The following is a 21442-nucleotide window of genomic DNA, read 5'->3' as shown; positions in this document are numbered from 1 at the left end:
AAGATGGGTACACAAGCATGCAAACAGGCACTGGAAGCTATGACATGGATACATGCATAAATTGAATTAAAGTGCCAGACCTGCCGACAAAGTAAAAGTAGTGATCAGAAGCTAAAAAGTCATAGTTTGACATAAAATTCATGAATTTATATGACCGACACAGTATTACAAATTTCTTTGAAGAGGTAATATGAATAACCCTAAGAAGAATGGGGGGGCTGATTCGGCCCCCCTCAACATTTTTCGCGATAAATCCGCCGCTTGAAATTTTTTGACCGCGTCACTCGCTGAATTTTAACTTTCAAGTCTTTCAAGTCAACTTTTGAGACCAAAAATTGTGACCGGGTACGCGGTTCCGAACTTACGCAACATTTCGTAAGTGCATGCAGACCCAAAATTACTCTAAAATGTGAATTTGTGTACAAATCCAATACAAATAGTGTTTTTAGCCAAAATTCATAAATGTATCATTATTTTTTCCTTTACTGCTTAAAATCTATTTTATTTTTTTTATGGTCAAAATAAAGTCCCTGACAATTTCCATTGAAAAAACAATAAAAAACAAAAAGTAAAAAAACAAAGAAATACATAAGAAATTTAGAAAACAATAGAATACATAAAATAGATGCGATGTTGAAATTTAAAAAAACCAAATTTTATCAGATGCCTATCTAGAGTATGTGAAACAAAAATTAGCATTTTAGGGGCATTATTTTATTAATTAGAGCAAACTTATGATTTTACGCATAAATCAGCATAATTAATGAGATTGTTCGCAGAATTTGATATTAAAGTTTTGTAGATAATGCCATGGGTAACGCGCGTACCAATTTTCGTCGCGATCGCCAGCCGAGATCATAAGGGGGGCTGAATCATGCCCTCCCCCGTCTTCTTAGGCTTTAAAATAGCCCAGTGTATTTAGGGTTAAAAGAAATCTCTGGTACTCTTTGCTAGATTGCCTTCTCTGTATATGAGGTGGTGATTTATCATGGTTGTCTTTTCATTTGGCAAATTCTGAAAGCAGTCATCAAACTATTTTCTTAATGTTTCAGTGTGATTCCTACATTTTGTCATCCCAATGGAGCCTGTAATCTTCTACATGATCCCCTGGAAATGATCAAGGATTATATTTCCTAATATCTTAATGTCTTATTTTTATATATAAATTAAGGTGGTGTGACTCTCCTGAGGGCTGCTGCTAAGAATCATGCTAGAGTAACAGTTGTGTGTGATCCCACAGACTATTCTAAGTAAGTTTGACATTAAAGCCCTGTTCCACTCTACCAATTTCGCTACAAGCCTTCAGATCGGGGGAAAATTAACCATTTTATACCAGGAGTCAGCAAAAAATGATTTATCCAAAGAATGGGTGTTTTCTGATTGGGGAGATCGGCATGAAATTTTAAACATGTTCCAGATTTAGTCGATCTGAATATCATGCCTGTTGTTACCCTGTCTTTACAACATTGTTACTATGCTGCCCGTGATTTCAACCGATTCCTATCCCGCTCTCTGCTGATCTAAAGATAGGGATGGATCAGTGTTTCAGATCTTGATAGTGGAATGGCCCCTTAACATTTCAAATAAAAAAATTTTGAAATGCACCTGTGAAAGGCAGTATTATTAAGAGTTATAAATCTCTTATATGATATGCCTTTTGATGTCATGATTCAAATTACAATTGATTAAAAGAAGATATTGTTGAAAAAATCAATTGCATAAAACCCCCTAATTTGATGGCAATTTTTACATTTTTGTATATGGTTGCTATAAAAATTAGTGGGGGAGGGGTCCCTTGTACTCTGCAGGCAAAGGGGTGTATATTTTTAGATATAAGCAGGTTCATCTATTATATTCATCATCAGTAGCCATGATGTGACGCAACGATCATAGTTTTAAAAATCTGTTTTTGAGACGGACACGCAAAATGATTTTTTTGAACTATTAAACCTGACTGATAGATGCACACATTTCTTGTGGTGAGAAATGTGTTCATGAGGGATATTCTGTTGCAATTGAGCACATCTTGCATCATGACTGATAACCATAAACTTGCTGACTTATTCCCATCTACCTTTGTTACACCATTTCCTTTTCAGTTGTATCATTTCAGATGGTATTTCCCTTTCATATCTATTGTATTTTGTCTTGCCCATGTTTCAGCATTATTCAAGAGATGATTGACAGACCAGATAATGACACAACACTTGAGATTAGAAAAGCATTAGCAGTCAAGGTATAGTTACTCATGTTAATTTTAGCTATGACAGTTCTGTAATTGCATATTATATTGGATGACCATTTCAATAGAAATTATTATTTCTTATGTAGTACCTTAGTTTAAAATATTGATAAAAAAGGAGTGATAATGTATATTTGAAGTTAATGTAAGCGATAGAACAATTTGCTTGTATCAAATGTTATTTTGGCCTTGCCTGCATAGCAGAGTGAGACCATAGGTGCTGCTTTTCCTACAACAGCGGTGGCGTCAACATCAAATCTTCATAAAAGGTTAAGTTTTTTAAATGTCAAAACTTTTAAAAAAAGGCATAGCAAGTATTACTCAACAGCATGCGGGCATTTGAGGTCACATGACCAAGGTCAAAGGTCATGTAGGGTCAATGATCTTGGACCATGTTAGGTCAATGAGCTTTGGCCATGAGGGGGTATTTGTTGATTTCCATCATAACTTTAAATTTTTAGTGATCTGGTTCATGAAATTGGATCAAATTAGTAATCAAGTATCACTAAACATCCTTTGTGAGGTTCAGGTCTCATGACCAAGGTCAGTAAACTTTGGCCATGTTAGGGGTATTTGTTGATTTCTATCATAACTTCGAAATTTATGGATTTATTTCATGAAATGTGGACTTAACAATAAAAGGACTGGTGGGAGGCATGATGGCCCCCCTTGACAATTTGCGTTTTATTTCCAAAACAAAAAAAGATAGTGCCACAAAATTTTATGAAATCTTGTAAGTCTCATGCAACTATTGAGACCAAATTTGTGACATATGGGTATAGCATCGCGACACCAAGTGACTTTTTACAAGACAATGTCATGCCGAAAATGGCTCATTTTTATACTTTGTGTACAAAGTCTATGGGAGATGAAATTCATATAAATTTATTATATATTTTTTGTTGCAGTCGGTTTGCTCAATTAATTTAGGGTTTGATTTAGTTGTTGAATGGTCTGTAATAATTTATTTCCATTGAAAAAATAAACTAAAGATAAAAAAACATGAAGAACATGAAGGTAAAGAATGTGCTTGCCAAATTTCGGCGCGATTGCTCGAACGGCGGCCAAAATCAAAAGGGGGGGGGGAGCCATCATGCTCCCCCCTTCCTCAATACATCTCAAATAGCCCAGTCCTTTCAGGGTTAACTCTATATAGCCCGGGCTATTTTGAAATTGCATAGCCCTATTAGGCCCCCCTCAGATCTCGGCCGTTTATCGACCGATTGCGACCAAATTTGGTGTGTGGGTGTCTCATGTATTTTACAAGAATGCATTGTCAAATTTGTTATATTTATTATCATTTTTTATTTATCTAATTAATTATGCAAATATTCAAATTTTTCAAGGAATTTTCATTTTTGTCTCAACCTGCGAAGCAAAGTGAGACTATAGGCGCCGCTTTTCCGACGGCGGCGGCGTCAACATCAAATCTTAACCTGAGGTTAAGTTTTTGAAATGATGTCATAACTTAGAAAGTATATGGACCTAGTTAATAAAACTTGGCCATAAGGTTAATCAAGTATTACTGAACATCCTATTAGAGTTTCATTTCACATGACCAAGGTCAAAGGTCATTTAGGGTCAATGAACTTAGACCATGTTGGAGGAATCAACATCGAAATCTTAACCTGAGGTTAAGTTTTTGAAATGTCATCATAACTTAGAAAATATATGGACCTAGTTCATGAAACTTGGACATTAGAGTAATCAAGTATCACTGAACATCCTGTGCGCGTTTCAGGTCACATACCAAGGTCAAAGGTCAATGAACTTTGGCCGAATTGGGTATATCTGTTGAATTACCATCCTAACTTTGAAAGTTTATGGATCTGATTCATGAAACTTGTACATAAGAGTAATCAAGTATCACTGAACATCCTGTTCGAGTTTCAGGTCACATGATCAAGGTCAAAGGTCATGTAAGGTCAATGAACTTTGGCCATGTTGGGGTTTTTTGTTGAATAACCATGATATCTCTGTGGGTATCTGTTGAATTACCATCATAACCCTGTAAGTTTATTGGTCTAGTTCATAAAAAGTGGACATAAGAGTAACCATGTGTCACTGAACATCTTGTGCGAGTTAGAGTAGTATTCAAAGTCAGCACTGCTGCTATATTGAACCGCGTGATGCAGGTGAGACTGCCAGAGGCATTCCACTTGTTTGTAGTTTTCCCCCCATTTTTTGAGAAAATGCAATGGAATCAAGTATGTTAGTAGCCAGTCATGTAATCTAAAAGACGGCTCACTCAACTGTATTAAAAATTGTATAATTATTAGATTATAATAGTAATTAATTATGCGCATATGCTAATTTTTCTCGATAATATTCTTGTTTCCTTCCGTGTGTCCAAATTCTTATGTATTTCTTTGTTTTTAATTCATTATGTATTTCTTTGTTTTGAAATCTCTATTTTTTATTGTTTTTTTAAGTCTAAAATAGTTGGTGATAGCCCAAAAGAAAGTTATGTGAGGAAAAACAGAAAAAAAACATTCATCTGACAACACTTCTTGTAAAACCCATACATTGTACACACAAGTCAATGGAAATTGCCATTTTCAGTGACATAAGTCATGAAATTTCAGCGTATTATTTTTTTGCAGTTAGAAATTATCGCGAAAAATGTCTTCATTCTCACGATCAAGTTCATATGTCATTTCTTATGAATGGTGTTTTTTGTAAACGATTATTTTGTATATATGATTTGAAAGATATTGAATCAGATAATGCAGGCAAGACTGCTAGAGGCACTCAACTTTTAAGATTTATCACATTTCTTTGTTAATCACAGGCTTTCAATCACACAGCCACCTATGACATGTCCATCTCCAACTACTTCAGACAGCAGTACAGTGAAGGTCGATCCAACCTTACCCTACGCTATGGTACCAATCCTCATCAGAAACCAGCCCAACTGTCTACATATCTCTCGAAGCTACCAGTAGAGGTCATTAATGGATCACCAGGATTTATTAATCTGTGTGATGCCTTCAATGCTTGGCAGTTAGTCAAAGAACTCAAAGCTGCGCTTGGTCTCCCTGCTGCCTCCTCTTTTAAGCATGTCAGTCCAGCAGGTAAAGTTAAAACACCTCATTGTCTCATTTAAAATTCTCAGGATTCCTTATAATCAAAATTCAAACAAGGCTATATATCACTGAGAGCATGCTGCTTTAATTGTGCATACATTTGTAATTCTGAAACTTTGTTTTTCCGAAGGTTCCGAAAACGAAATGAGGTTCGTAATTCTGAAGGTTCCTAAAACTAATTGATTGCCGAACTTAATTTCGTTTCGGACTAACGAACCTTCGGAACAACGAACCTTATTTCGGTTTTGGATTAACGAACCTGTGGAACATCAAACCTTATTTCTTTTTCGGATTATCGAACCTTCGGAAAAGCGCCACAAATGTTCGGATTGACGAACCCTTTTTACGTTTTTGGATAAACGAACATCGAGGTGTAGGCAATTTACGCGTTTCGGAATTACGAACCTTCGGAATTACGAAGTGTAACCCTTTAATTGTACAATTGACACTCATTTTTCATTTGAATGGTAGCTTCCTTTAATAGAATGCTTTATTCAGGGATGCCACTTTTCCTGCTATCCGTCTTATTTCCGTATTTCCGACTTTTCCTGTTTTTGAGTACATATTAAAAAAAAATCGGAAAGTCCTCCTTTTTTTCCCCCTATCTCTCTCGATTGCGATGCATATGGATCGACCGAGTGACAGATATTTCCCCGAGATATGGCTTTTTATGCAGTACATAATTTATAAACGCGCGCACTGCCCACTACGTTCATTGACTTATGCTTTTATCAAGGCTTTTTTATTCGAATTCTCGATATCCTTCCAAACGCACGCACATAGAAAACCGCAAAGCAGCGGCACGAATCCCGATATAATAGCGACTGGTAAATACGTCTGTAAAGATGATGACGTCACCCAAGATGGCAACTTACTATTACCAACGGAAAAAATCGAGGATGACTAAGTTTTGATCATCATTTGAAAGGAATTCGCGGTAATTTCGGTCTAAGGTACGATGTTTCTGAATTTAATATATTTTCTCGTAAGTTTGGATGTAATTATTTTTTTATAATGTGACATTTTATGTACCAAAAAACGATCTGAAAATCGGGTTTCCGCTGAATGTTAGGTCTAGTTAACGTTACTGCTACTGCTGCATGCTGATACAGAACCCATGGAGCTCCGGCCCGGGAAGCGGGCTGGAGCTCCTTGGATTACGTACCCGTATCAGCTAGCCATGGCCCAGGGAGCTCCGTCCCGCTTTGCGGCCGGAGGTTTTCTGATACGTTGTCTTTACGTACGGGCCAACAACTCTTCAGTCCATGTATATTGGTTCGTGCGCAAACGCAGTTCAGCTGAACAACCAAAATACAGAGACTGAAGCTTTTGGTCTAGCGTTCTATGAGAAACACACAAGAACTAACTACCGTCAGTTTTTAAAACCTCGACTTGAAGGTCATCGATCGCAAACAGGTAAAAAGTCACTTGGTCCCCCCCCCCCCTAAATTTTGTTTTCGCTTGTCCAATATTTTACCTGTGTCCATCCCAAAATTTAAGTTGGACCCCCCCTTATTTTTTTTTCTTGACCACTGTCCCGGCCCGCGATAAGTTTCAGTATTTTTGGAGGACACCTAGTGGCATCCCTGTTTATTTAAGTTGAGTGTTGATTAAGGTTTGCTAGGACAGTTAGATAAATCATATTAATGGTAAAATTACTTGTCTTTTTTTAAACAAATTATCTACACATCAGGAGGTCAGCCTCATGTTTTATTTTCCTCTAATGAGGAGAATGATGTTGCCTATTATAAGATATCTATCCAATTTTAATTGATAGTGTTCTGGGTATGGGGCAATGAAATGGAGTGTGACCCGATTTTTCACCATAAGCTTTTTGAAAGTGTGAATTTAAGTAAACTGTATTAGTGTACCATATTTGTGGATAAAACATGTCTGAATTAACAGTCCGCTGAAAAGGTAGTGGAGCAAATAATCATCAAAATATAGATCTTCAATATTCCATTGAGTTCAGATAAAGATGATAAGCTTCTTTTTGCAGGTGCTGCTGTAGGAGTTCCTTTGTCTAATGAGGAAGCAAAGGTTTCTATGGTGGATGACATGAAAGACTCACTTACTCCATTAGCTACTGCATATGCTAGGGCAAGAGGTAAGATTTCTGCTAGATATTATCTAGAAAGCTGTACATCAATCTTCAGATGTGACCCGTTTAGCTGTATATCCATCTTTAGATTTAAGATATAACTTTAGTTTAATTTTGGCTTGTGACATTTTGTATTTGATAATAGGTGCAGACAGGATGTCATCTTTTGGTGATTTTGTTGCCCTTTCTGATATATGTGATCTGCCAACAGCTAAGATCATCTCTAGAGAGGTAAGTATAGGCCTATGCATTATTGTGAAAGTATTTCCTCCCTCTCATAAAAGATCTCTTTTGTTTAGGTAACTAACTATAGGGATCTAGTTCGCATGGTCTTCATGAAAAAAAATGATATTCTGTTGCTTTCCATTTTAATGAACAAAGCTTCTTTCCTTTTTTTTTGGTTTGTTTGTTTGTTTGTTTTTGTTGTTTGGTTTCTGTTAGTAGAGGGTTGCAATGAAACTTCATGAGTTCAATAGAGAATGGCAGAGCCTACATGACTTCTTGGGTCCTGCCCTCAGTTTCTCTCCATTTATCTTTAAAATTGGGATATTCGGATAATATGATCAACAGTAGAAGAGCTTGTTATGAAAGTTCATGATGTTGGTAAATCTTCAGTTTCCACCTGTTTCTGAATGATTATTGGTATTTTTCATTACATTCAGGTTTCTGATGGTATCATTGCACCAGGATATGAACCTGAGGCTCTAGCTGTACTAGCTAAGAAGAAAGGAGGAAAATACTGTGTGCTCAAGGTAAATAGCCAATGCTATCACCATTGTATCAGTTAATAAATTGACTACTGCACTTACAAGAAGTTCTTCTATTTCACCTTATTGAAAGCATTATCTAAAAAGATCTGTGATCTTTTAATCTCAACAGTACTTCATTCTACCATCAATTTCAAAAAGCCTTAGAACAAATTGTTTAGTGAAGAGCAGTGAGTCACAAAACATGATATTGATGCATTAACTGGATATTTGTTGATGCTCAGTCGATCACATACTGAGAGAATGAAACATTTTGAAATAATTTTCAGATTGACCCCACCTATGAACCCGATGCCATGGAAACCCGCACATTGTTTGGAATGCAGATGACTCAACTGAGGAATAATGCAAATATCACCAAGGAAATGTTCAATAATGTAGTTACAGAGGAGAATGTGGTATGTAGTCCAAAAGTCAGTTTTTTTTTTTTTAACATCTAATGTATTAATAGATCATCTGAATGTCTTATTAAGATAAGGTTAATGAATTGATGTCCAGGGTAAGTATTCCTGTGTTCTACAATGCATCCAACTAAAAGGAAACGTGAATTCCATGTTATTTTCTAAACATAGACGAATGGTTTATGGTCTTTCATTTGCACCGTAATATAATTAGGTGGTCTGTGATGTATGACAGATCACCTTTTAATTTCGTCAGAATTTTCTTATTTTTATTTATTTATTTTTACGGATTTTTCTTGTCGCCAAGTTATCTCAAAATAGACTTGATCAATTTCAGTGAATTTCATGTCATCTATAGGATCTGTCATGGACACGTCAAAATAAGCTTTTCAAGGTCATCACGTCATGATGACGTCATCTAGGCGCCATTTTGTAAAATCACAAAATCAATCACATCTCCATTATCAATTATCAAAAATCAATCAAATTTACATCACATCAACTTCAGGTCAAGGGTCATCAGGTCATGTCATCAAAGGTCACCTGGAGGTCACGACGCGCGCGTACGCGCGCGTCAAAATTTAAAAATGCTCAAAATCACTTTTTGACCAAACGAGAGTACGTTTCAGGTCATTCTAAGCATTTCAAAAATTTGCGCGCGCGCACGCATGCGTGCGCGTTTCCGCGCGTAACACCTTAACGCAACTCAGAAACACCGTTTTTTTTACATCATTGCATTGATAATAAAATTCTGAACAATTCGATACCTTGATCAACCTTCTACGACCATTAATGACGAAATTAACACCCGTTAAAGTCTGCAGCACGTGTGCGCGCGAGCTCTCACTATAGGCCATATATGGGCAAAAACATGCCTATTGAAAATTCACTGTAGCTCTTTAAATAGTCCGTTGACCCCCAATTTTTTTTCATATATCAATAGAGTATGAGTTGTAGATTTGATTTCATGTCATCAATGTCCCTAAATTATATTGTGACGTCATCAAAATGGCGCCTAAACTAAAAATTTCATTTTTTCAAAAATGACGTCATCAAATTTATGCAAATTTGGTTGTAACTTCTCGAATATAGATTGTTTTTCGCCCAGATTTCGATATGTTGTAGTTTAGAATGTACTCTTTCTCCTCAGTAAACATGAATATTCGTTTTGAGAAACGCATCATTGCGTAAAACAGCGATGAAAAGAGGCATGTCATTTTTCCTCATTTTGCGTGTAATCTCTATGGGACATGACTTTTTCTCAAAACCAGATTCGACATTCCTCTATTTCGTGAGCCATATCTCCATTTTTTCTTGTCAGTTTTCCTTAAACTTTTAGTATGTTGTAGCTGAGATTCTAAGCTTTCGGAAGTGTGCCCTTTATTTTTTGATCAGATGCCGGGATCATGCCCGTATTTCACTTGCAAAATTGGACTTGTAATTCTCAAAATTGCTTACGTGTATTCTCTATGGGGAATATCGTGGCTTTGACTGCTTTCTAAAGGGCGCGGGTTCGAGTCCGGGGGTGAACAAGATGATTTTTTTTTTCACTTTTTTTTCTTTTTGCCACTTCTTACATGATCCTTTATGATAATTAAAAGGTATAAAAGTTAAAATTTAACAAGATAAAACAGATTATAATTGTTTTTTTCATATCACATGTGTTTTGCGTGTAATCTCTATGGGACATGACTTTTTCTCAAAACTAGATTCGACATTCCTCTATTTCGTGAGCCATATCTCCATTTTGTCTTGTCGGTTTTCCCTGAGCTTTTAGTATGTTGTAGCTGAGATTCTGCGCTATCGCAGGTGTGCCCTTCATTTTTTGATCAGATGCCGGGATCATGCCCGTATTTCACTTCCAAAATTGGACTTGTAATTCTCAAAATTGCTTACGTGTATTCTCTATGGGGAATATCGTGGCTTTGACTGCTTTCTAAAGGGCGCGGGTTCGAGTCCTGGGGTGAACAAGATGATTTTTTTTTTTCATTTTTTTTTCTTTTTGCCACTTCTTACATGATCCTTTATGATAATTAAAAGGTATAAAAGTTGAAATTTAGCAAGATAAAACAGATTATAATTGCTTTTTTCATATCACATGTGTTTTGCGTGTAATCTCTATGGGACATGACTTTTTCTCAAAACTAGATTCGACATTCCTCTATTTCGTGAGCCATATCTCCATTGTTTCTTGTCAGTTTTCCCTGAGCTTTTAGTATGTTGTAGCTGAGATTCTAAGCTTTCGGGATGTAACCTCCATTTTTTGATCAGATACCGGGATCATGCCCGTATTTCGCTTGCAAAATTTGAATTGTAATTCTCAAACTTGCTTACGTGTAATCTCTATGGGGAATATGCTAGCTCAATGGATAACGCATTTGACGTGTTCGTCCGTATTGCTGACGTGTAGGTCCGTGTTGCTGACGTGGTGGTCCGTGTAGCTGACGTGTAGGTCCGTGTTGACGACGTGCTCTGCCGGCATGATCCGTGTAGATCCGTGTGAAGCTGCCGTGTTGATGCCGTGTTCACAGTCATCTGGGGCAAAACTATCCCGGACCTCCCCGGATCATGCCGGCATTGCCGTGTTGATCCGTGAGGTATAATCATCTATCTTGTATGTATCTGTTTGAAGATGTATGTCTGACGATTGTCATCACCACATCAATAATCACAATTAGTAATGGTCAAAACTTATTCTTAGGATGTCTACGATCAAGATTATCAATATCTAAATGATTTATTTCATACATCAGCCGACTCTCGATGACAAATCATGACAGACCACCTAATTCGTCCGCATGACGAATTAAATTCTAGTTCTTTCTTCTTTTTTTTCATACCTAATATGAAATGAGTAGTTTGTGCATAGATGGGCAAGAGACTTTAAAATTTCAATGTCAAAACTTAGTTGTGAAGAATTTTGTTTTTAAATCTTGACTCTTGCAGAAAACTAAGTACAAAATGTGACTGCATTACTGTACAGTTTACTTGGTATTTACTTTTCATACAAATTTTATGATATGATTGCTGTACATAGCAAATCTCTTCTGTATGTAATGGGTCAAGGAAAAGGAGAGACATCTTTCATTGTACAACGCCTACTTAGCTTGTTGTACACGAGCAAATGGGATGCTGAATGTCAAACACTCATACCGTTGCACACGCGACGTACCATTCAAAATGTACCGTTGCACGGCGTTACGAGGTGATGTCACAATATGATTTAATTCATTGCACTTAGTAAAAATGAAAGTGCAATACGCGTAAAAGCCTGCTGGCTAAATGCGCAATGCTGCCCAAGGTCATGTCCCCTTGTGGGACTTTGTTTTTCGCTTTCAATTTTTTTGCTCGCTTTTCATAGATTACTGCAGGGAAAAACTCGTTTTTGTCTCACCTGCATAGCAGAGTGAGACTATAGGTGCCGCTTTTCCGACGGCGGCGTCAACACCAAATCTTAACTGAAGGTTAAGTTTTTAAAATGACAGCATAACTTAGAAAGTATATGGACCTAGTTCATGAAACTTGGCCATAAGGTCAATCAAGTATTACTGAACATCCTGCTTGAGTTTCATGTCACATGACCAAGGTCAAAGGTCATTTAGGTTCAATGAACTTTGGCCGAATTGGGGGTATCTGTTGAATTACCATCATAACTTTGAAATTTTATTTGTCTAGTTCATAAAACTTGGACATAAGAGTAATCAAGTATCACTGAGCATCCTGTGCAAGTTTCAGGTCACATGATTAAGGTCAAAGGTCATTTAGGTTCAATGAACTTTGGCCAAATTGGGGTATTTGTTGAATTACCATCATAACTATGAAATATCATTGGGCTAGTTCATAAAACTTGGACATAAGAGTAATCAAGTATCACTGAACATGCTGTGCAAGTTTCAGGTCACATGACCAAGGTCAAAGATCAATGAACTGTGGCCATAATGGGGAATCTGTTGAATTACCATCATAACTTTGAAAGTTTATTGATCTGATTCATGAAACTTGGATGTAAAGAGTATTCAAGTATCACTGAACATCCTGTGCAAGTTTCAGGTCACAGGATTAAGGTCAAAGGTCATTTAGGTTCAATGAACTTTGGCCAAATTGGGGTATTTGTTGAATTACCATAATAACTTTGAAATTTCATTAGTCTAGTTCATAAAACTTGGACATAAGAGTAATCAGGTATCACTGAGCATCCTGTGCGTATTTTAGATCACATGACCAACGTCAAAGGTCATGAACTTTGGCCATAATGGGGGTATCTGTTGAATTACCATCATAACTTCGAAAGTTTATGGATCTGATTCATGAAATTTGGACATAAGAGTAATCAACTATCCCTTAACATCCTGTGCCAGTTTCAGGTCACATGACAAACGTCAAAGGTCATTTAAGGTCATTTAACTTTGGCCATTTTAGAGATAATTAATAGATTGGTGTCATAACTCTCAAAGTTTATAGATAAAGTGTATAAAATATGGATAAAGGGGTAATCAAGTATCACTGACAAGTATTAGGTAACATGATCAAGGTCAAATATCAATGAACGTAGTATTGTATCATTATATGAATGGTGTTTTTTGTGAATAATCATGTTTTAGTAGTTTTAAGAGTCAGCACTGCTGCTATATTGAATCGCGTGATGCAGGTGAGACCGCCAGAGGCATTCCACTTGTTTCATATTTGTACAATAGTGCAAGATTTCTCATTCAGTGAAAGAAAGACGCTCTATTCAAATCGGCTTATGCCTCGTTGAATAGAGTACTTTCGTTCACCTCATGCAAAATCTCGCACCATCGCACTCATGTCTATTCACTATTTGTATAATATTATCAGAGCAAGCTATTGCAAGCTTTTGATTGGTTGAAAATATGTTACATTTGCTTTTTATAGTTGAGTTTGATTGTAACCCTTGCTGCAATGTCCCCCTGGACAATCAAATTAATATACACAATAAGAATGTTATATTTTCTTGTATCATTTGTATTTACAGTTGAGTGAGAGCGCTCTTCGTGACCTGATTGTTGCCACAGTAGCAGTGAAATACATCCAATCTAACTCTGTCTGCTATGCTAAGAATGGCCAGGTTATTGGCACAGGAGCAGGACAGCAATCCCGTATACATTGCACGAGACTTGCAGGAGACAAGGCCAACAACTGGTAAAATTATTCATGTATTTAATAAGAGATGACATTAATTCACATTCAGTCCGACCTCTCTTATTCGGACACGTTGGGACCAGCACCAATCCGGATAAGGGATTTATCCGGATCTGGGAGACCCAATATTAAATACATGCAGCTGCTTCCCAATGGCGGTAGTAATATCATTAATAGTGTTGTTAATATATTGTAGTGGGCGTACAGACCGTATTCACTGCAATGTTAGTGCAAATTATAGGCCAGCCATTCTCAGTTACTTTTGTTAGGGAGCCCATCCATATTGCATTGGCAGCGTGCACCCCGCGAGCGTACGCTTGCACACTCTAAGACGGGATAATAGCGTCGGCCAGCGGCAGCTAGCTGCGATAATTAAAGCACAATAGAACTCACATCCGCTCTCGCAGCTCCCCCTGTGCCTGCTGCCGCTCGCTGCCATACTTTATGTTACATTTGATTATAGATTTAATCCTCAGCTCGCTGCATCAATCTCACCCCGCGCCGGCCACGGCTAGCCTTCAATTCCGCGACTCGCTCTGGAATGAAGACCCGGAATGAAGAGTAAACATGTACGTCGTGGTGCCTGTACTAGTTCCACTTGTCGTGCTACTCGACTTCAAATTATTATATTTAAAAGCATGATAATGAAAGGCGTTCCTCTTTTATGTCCGTATCGAAGCACTTCATGCAAGCACGCTCTATTGGAAATGACTACAGCTAGCTAGCGGTAGAATATGCTCGGCCGCATCGTGTCGCATGGCGACCGAGTACTACAGATCAACACGTGCGCATAATTATGAATATGACAAAAATTCTCGATCTCGATAAGTCGATGGTTCTCAATAGTTTCCGTTGTCAACGAACTGAACTGAAAATTAACGCCATCAATAGAAATACTGCCGATTTCGAAAATGTTGCAGCTTTCGAATTGAGATTGACACGGAAGATTCACACATGAAAAATAAGTTGAATTAATGACTTTTTTAACGTATGATTTTGGGACCGGATACAGATGGATTACACGCCTATTTTATCCCGTTTTATCCGAACGTCAACGTTGCTTCTTGGCACTGACAAAAATATTAATTCCCGAGCATGAAAATCAAGAAGCGCAAGACAAACCGTTCGTTTAAAAAGAATATTAATGATCGAGCAGTTGCACGAATTGTACCCATGCATATTTTTTTTTTACCTCTATTAAGGCCATACTTTGAGACATCTTGGTATGAATAGGCCTATATCATCCAACTCGCCGGATAATGTCCGCCAAGAGTGTATAACTAGAGGGGTATATAGGCCTATTCATCTTTGCCACGGGAAGATTAATATTTTTAGAACATTTATTTTTTCTGACAGAGGCCAGATAAAATGACACAATATGAATATGATGCCCGAATGTAACTAAATTAGTGCGAACATTGATATCAACGGCAAACTAAATTTTGGAGAATGATAATGACGCCATATCATTAAACACGCTAAATCGCAAATCAACAAAATGTCTACTTCTTTTTCTTTTGTTAGACATACTGCCTTACTTTTTGAAATACTTCCTTTTATGATATTTTTGTTTTGATTTTTTGACATTTCGATTTTGTTTCTGACATCGTATAAATTGTTTGGGTATATTTATGTTGGGTTTTTTGTTTAACTTATGCCGAATTTTTGATATTGTAGGCACTCTTGATTCTAGAAAATTATTGGGAACGCAATCTGCTTCTGTTGGACTTTTTTTGGAAAAATACGCGAATTGTATTTCTTCCAGGAGAATAAAAGTTTACATTGGAAGGTTTTAATTGATTTCATGATATATAATTTCCACTTCAAAACAATTTCAAAAATACGTCTCGAACGATCGTGCATTAATCTAAGACTAAGATGTTGAGTACTTTTATTCCAACGTATTTCCCTTTTATTGGAAAGATAAGCGAATAATATTTATTTCAGGAAAAAGAGCTTATGGTATCTGAAACAAATTCTATATAATTTCCACCTCAAAACAATTTTGAAATACGTTCCGATCGATCATGAGCTGTGATCTGAGAGTTGAGACCATTTATCTAATGTATTTAGGACTTATATTTCTAACTTAATTGAAAAGATACGTGAATTGTACTTCTTTTTAGGAGAGAGTTTATTCTCAAAGGAAATTAAATTATTTCAATATAATTTCCAAATCAAAACAATTTTGAAATAATTTCTGTCTCGAACGATTTTCAATTAATCTGAGACGTTTAAAATTTTTATTCCAACCCTTTACCTCTTACCGGACCTAATAAACCGGCCAAAGTCAACGATCAGCACCATTATAGCGTACCTAATAAGGGGGGGCAGACTGCCCCCCTGACGAGTCACAACACATGCAAGTGACGTATCCCTGCCACCCCCCCCCCCCCTGACGAGTCCAAAGTGATCCCTGACGAGCCATAAGTGACCCCTCTCCAGTGAAGACTTTTTTTTTTGCTTGTCAATTTTTTTTACCATTTATACCTCGGTCACATTTGCTCTATGGCGGCTGTACGGCGAGTCGGAAACAGCCGTTTTAACATTTTTGAACCAGCCGCATATAGGTGGTTTGTATATAAAACAAATGAATAAACGGCTGTTTTAATTCGCCTTACGGCTGCCGTAGATCAAATGTGACCGAGGTTTAAGTCTCGGTATAAAAATCAGTGCTTTTCAGTATCAAGGATCGTCTTTCTAGGCACGGGATTAAATCCGATCAGCCTTTCATCCACCAGTGTTCTATAGTGCGTTAACAATTCCCTAGTGACGCTAAAGACCACACGCAGAGTGGGGGATTGCGGGGCGTTAAGGGTCGAATGCAAATTACAAACACCGTCTTTTGATCGCTCTATATCGAGCCGGAACAATGATAAAAAAACCCGGATGTGCGGTTTAGTAGTCCATAGTTTTTTTTCTTATTTAAAAAAACATTGAATGAAGAAAAAGAAAACGCTCGGGATCCAGATGACATCCCCATACAAAACATCGAACTTTTGAAAAAAAAAGTGAAACTGTATGATACTCATTGTAATTTCCATACTGCAGTATTTGATAAATCCAATCATTTGAGGCCTATTTTTTTTAGTTTAGCAACATTTTGTGAATAAATAGGCTAGGGCCATTACACACATAATGGGAACTGATACATGTGACAATCCTTTTTTTAGTGCCGCATGTTGTTATTCAAATGAGGAAACTCTTCACCCTCTATATTTTATTATGAACATGATGAATGGGTGCTACTGCGTATTTCGCGAACCGATTCCATTGTTGGATGCATGGAATATCTCTGTCGTTCTTTGATTTTCGCCATCATTTCCGATTGATCATGTGTTGATGTAAGAGCGATTGTTTTGAGGTGCAAACAATTTAAGATAAATTTCATATATCTTTAGGACTGAATTCATGTTCTCTGAGAACATAAATGACACTTTCCCGGCAATATCGGAAAGGCAAATGAAATGGAGTTACAAACATCTCAAATTAATGCAGGATCGATCACGCATGATTTTAAATTTAATGCGAGTGTAAACGATTTAAATAACTGATATTTCCGTATATGGACGAACCCATGTTCTGTCAGAAAAAAATGAAATGACTAATTTTCCCGACAAAGTCGAAAAGGCAATATTTTAATGGAATCAAAGTCGCAAAATTTCTTATTCTTGATCCAATCCGACATGAGATGAAAGTATTTCAGTATGGAATATCGAGTTAAAAGATATCCTCTGTCAATAAAAATATATTTTAAGACTTTCGATGTGGAAATAATTGATTTTTGTTGGGCTATGAATACCTATATCTTCCAACAACATACGATTGTTGTTCTTGGTCCGACCCGTTATAAAATGATGGTCTAATTATAGATATATATACAGAGTTTCGATCTAGCTGATACTTCTAAAAGGTTTCGAATCGGAAAGAGATCCGACCCGACATAAAATGGCGATATAAAATTGACAAATATCGAGTTCATAAAGATCTTGAATTATTAAAAATATACTTCTTTTGGAACAGAAAGAATATAATTCGCACGACGCAATAATATCTACATCTTCTAACAAGATGCAATTATTGCTTGTTCTTGATCCGACCCGATATGAAATTAAGTATACAAAAAAAGTTACTCCTCCCCGTAATCAAAATTACCCTGCCGCCGCCCATCCTCCTACCCCGGATGGCGGGCAAGGGGATTTAAAAAAGAGTAATACATATATAATGATAATATGACAAAATATATTTTGCGTTAAGAATTTTATGTTGCTCTATATACTCAGCACATGGCGGTAAATGAACGTGGACTGAAAAAGGGACGACATGTTCTATTTCCACTCCATGCAGAATCATTGCCACTTTCGTGCAATTTCTAGTTAATTGATGCATACGCAATTGTTGATGATTATTTTACATCTCGTCTTTTTCTAACAATTTTGTCCAATAGGCGTCACTTTTCTTCTGTGTCTAATTTGTCAACAAGGTTAGAGCTGCAAAATATGTTGCAAATGTGCTTTTATCCTCTCAACGATAAAATGCGAAGGAACAATAGATTTAATTCCTTATAGAATTAGAGCTATTGTGACAAGTTCGGGCAACTGGCACTTCGTCATTTCACAAAGGAGTGATTAGTGCCCATGATCGAATTCATTGACCCTGAGCTTCATTGAAAACATTTACGTTAGCATCTCATTTTTTTTGTCAGGACGACCTTTGTGCTTTTCTTGGCAAAAATAACAATTACAAGAATTCTTTGAACAGGAGTGAAAGCAGGAAGCCTGACCAGGTTGACGTTATTCCAAATGGTGCAAAAATAACCCCAACATGAAACTACAATGAGCACGCAATAAACAGACGAACATTATATTTCAAAAGTGGTTCGGGTTATTATAATTTTGTAAATGTAATTTGAAAAATCGCGAGAGCAAAAGAAAGTTTAAAAACGGAGAAAAGAACGCAAATACAATGAATTGAAAGATGTGAAAAAAAAAACAAGTATGAAAAGTAGATCATGAAAATTTAAAGAACGGGATTTTAAAAATAGCGACCAAGCCGACCATTATATGTTTTGGGTAGTTGGACATCAAACATGTCGGGGGGGGGGGGGAGAGAACACGTCCTTCCAAAAGTCAGTTAAGCGTAGGGGACACAAAATGTCATACACCCCACCCTCTCCCTGGCTCCCCCAACAAATGGAAGCTTTAATTCATTTGATTATTTACGAACGTTCTCTAAATGTCAAAACTATCAAAATTGTTGAAGATATGCCTTATAGAAAATTCAAGCGCGCTTCGTGTCGTGTTTTCGTGCTTGCACCATTTACAAAGGCCAAATGAAATCTGATCGTAGTTATATAGCAATATAATGAGGCATATATTTTAAAGTAGCTGAAAGGGCAGCTAGGCATTGTGGCCCCGGGTAAATCTATTAGCGCCCTCACTAGTATGGACTTGGTTGTATACCCCCCCCCCCCCGATTTTTAAGTTTATCTTTCTTTTAATTATGTTAACAATTTGCAAAGATTTTGTATCCCCACGCCGATACAAAAGGTAAGTTATAATCAAAGTTCTAATAATCCCGCCTTCTAACAAGGTATTCTTTTTAGATGCCTATTGACATTACCGCCCTAAAAATATATGTGTACATAATTATATCAAAGGGCTATACATACTTTTTTCAAAAGATTCTAGTGTTGGATGACTTTTGAAAGCATTAAAATATTATAAGAGGGCAAAAAAGTAGACTCCACAGGACGTTCTTTCTTATCCTCTTTTAAGATTAACTGATTAAATACCTAACAATGGTGCTGTTTAAGTCATTAAAGATCAAAGCGGCCATTTGCTTTCACAATAATTTATAATGCGCGGCAAGTTCTTTTCAAAGAAAGTATCCGACGTAGATTATATTGATTAATTATCATTGAAGGGTCATGGGCGTAGCGGACATAACTATTCTGCGAAAGATCCTGCTCTTTTCATTGCGCTTGAGCGTTTTTCAGACTACTCGTTACAATGGGCTTCAAGAAATCAAGAAATTGATTAATTGTGTATACATTGCACGAGTATGGAAACAATGAATTGCGAAGAAGCACCATTACACTCACCTGCTGCGACAAAATAATCCAATGATTATGTAAAATGAAATGAAATTACTTGAATACTTTTGCATCAAATATTATGGCATAAAATCACAAATTTTGTAATTTGAACCATCAAATTAATGGCAAGGCGAATTTATATCATTCTAAAACAGGAACAAGCGATTATCGCGCATTGGTGGAAGAAATAGTTAATTTTTAAGCAGGGTTAATTAGATATATATGAATTATTCCACCTTGAAACATACTAGAAGTATTTATAAAATCATTTATTAGACAGTTTTTGGCTCAATATTTAGTACATTTATGCCTTTATTTCGTGTCCGAGCAGAAATAAACACACAAGCGATAATCGTACATTGTTTGAAAATACCGTAGATTATTGCGAAAGGCAGTCAGATGCTTTCCACCTCATAACTATTTAGAAGTCTACGGCCTATTTTATCTATTAACATGCCAAATATTTTGCGTCATTTCATGTCGGGTCGGATTCAAGAACAAGCTATCATCGTACATTGTTCGAAGAAAAGAAAAGTTATTTGATTTCCGCCTTAAAACTATTTTCGAATAATCTAGGACACATGTTATCTGTCAATGTTCCATATATTTTGTTTTATTAAATGTCTGGTCGAATTCAAGAACAAGCGATCATCGGACATTGTTCAAAGAAATGCATAATTATTTCGCAAGCTTGATTATATGAATACGCATAGGCGGCGTTGAGAACTTTTTTTTTTTTTTTTTTGGTTGTCCCCTCCTAAAATTTTTGGCTTCCGCCGCCAATGTGAATACGAATCTTTCCACCTTGAAACGTACCAGAAATATCTTTATAACCATTAAAAACACTTTTTAGCTCAATATTTCCTTAATTTCCCCGTTCATTTCGTGCCGGAGCGGAAACAAACAGGCAAGCGATAATCATACATTTGGGAAAATACCGTAGATTACTATACGAAGAGTAATTAGATTCATTCCGCCTTCAAACTATTTAAAAGTATTTACGACCCATTTTTCTATTAATATTCCATATCTTGTATAATTGATTGTCTGGTCGAATTCAAGAACGAGCGAATATCGTACATTGTTCTAAGAAATACATAATTATTTCGTAAAGTTTAGTTACATGAATACAAATCTTTCCACATTGAAACGTACCAAAAATATTTTTAAAACCTCTTAAGACACTTTTTAGCTCAATATTTCATTCTTTTATACTTTCATTTCGTGCCGGAACGGACCTAAACAAACACGCAAGCGATGATCTTACATTGCTAGAAGTTACTATGTCCTATTTCATGTCGGGGTCGGATTAAGAATAAGTGATGATCGTACTTTGTTGGAAGAAATAGATCATTATTACGCAACGGAAATAATATAAAACTAATATCATTATGAATCTTTCCACCTCGAAATGTATAAGAATTATTTTGCTAAAAATCTAAGACACTTTTTAGCTCAATATTTCTTACTTAAATACCTTCATTTCGTGTCGGGCAGACAAGAAAATCGCCGCATCGGTCGCGCACATTTCACCAACGGATTTAGAAAGCACATCATTTTGAGTACGAGTATTCGCCTGCAAGTTGGC

General features: G+C 36.6%; 1 protein-coding gene across 1 annotated transcript in view; it reads left to right on the top strand.

The window, feature by feature from the left end:
• Positions 1-21442, top strand: part of LOC121410263 (bifunctional purine biosynthesis protein ATIC-like) — a 45332-nt gene that overhangs the window by 10996 nt on the left and 12894 nt on the right. The window contains exons 6-13 of the mRNA XM_041602221.1: positions 1172-1250; positions 2164-2236; positions 5034-5316; positions 7328-7435; positions 7575-7660; positions 8092-8181; positions 8466-8594; positions 13591-13757. Coding sequence (XP_041458155.1) covers positions 1172-1250; positions 2164-2236; positions 5034-5316; positions 7328-7435; positions 7575-7660; positions 8092-8181; positions 8466-8594; positions 13591-13757 — 1015 coding nt within the window. The remainder of the gene's footprint in view (positions 1-1171; positions 1251-2163; positions 2237-5033; positions 5317-7327; positions 7436-7574; positions 7661-8091; positions 8182-8465; positions 8595-13590; positions 13758-21442) is intronic.

The sequence above is a fragment of the Lytechinus variegatus genome, chromosome 3 (assembly GCF_018143015.1).
Source record: "Lytechinus variegatus isolate NC3 chromosome 3, Lvar_3.0, whole genome shotgun sequence".
In the NCBI taxonomy this organism is placed as follows: domain Eukaryota; kingdom Metazoa; phylum Echinodermata; class Echinoidea; order Temnopleuroida; family Toxopneustidae; genus Lytechinus; species Lytechinus variegatus.
The sequence above is the reverse complement of the archived record's forward strand: the minus strand, read 5'-3'. Positions and strand labels throughout refer to the sequence as shown.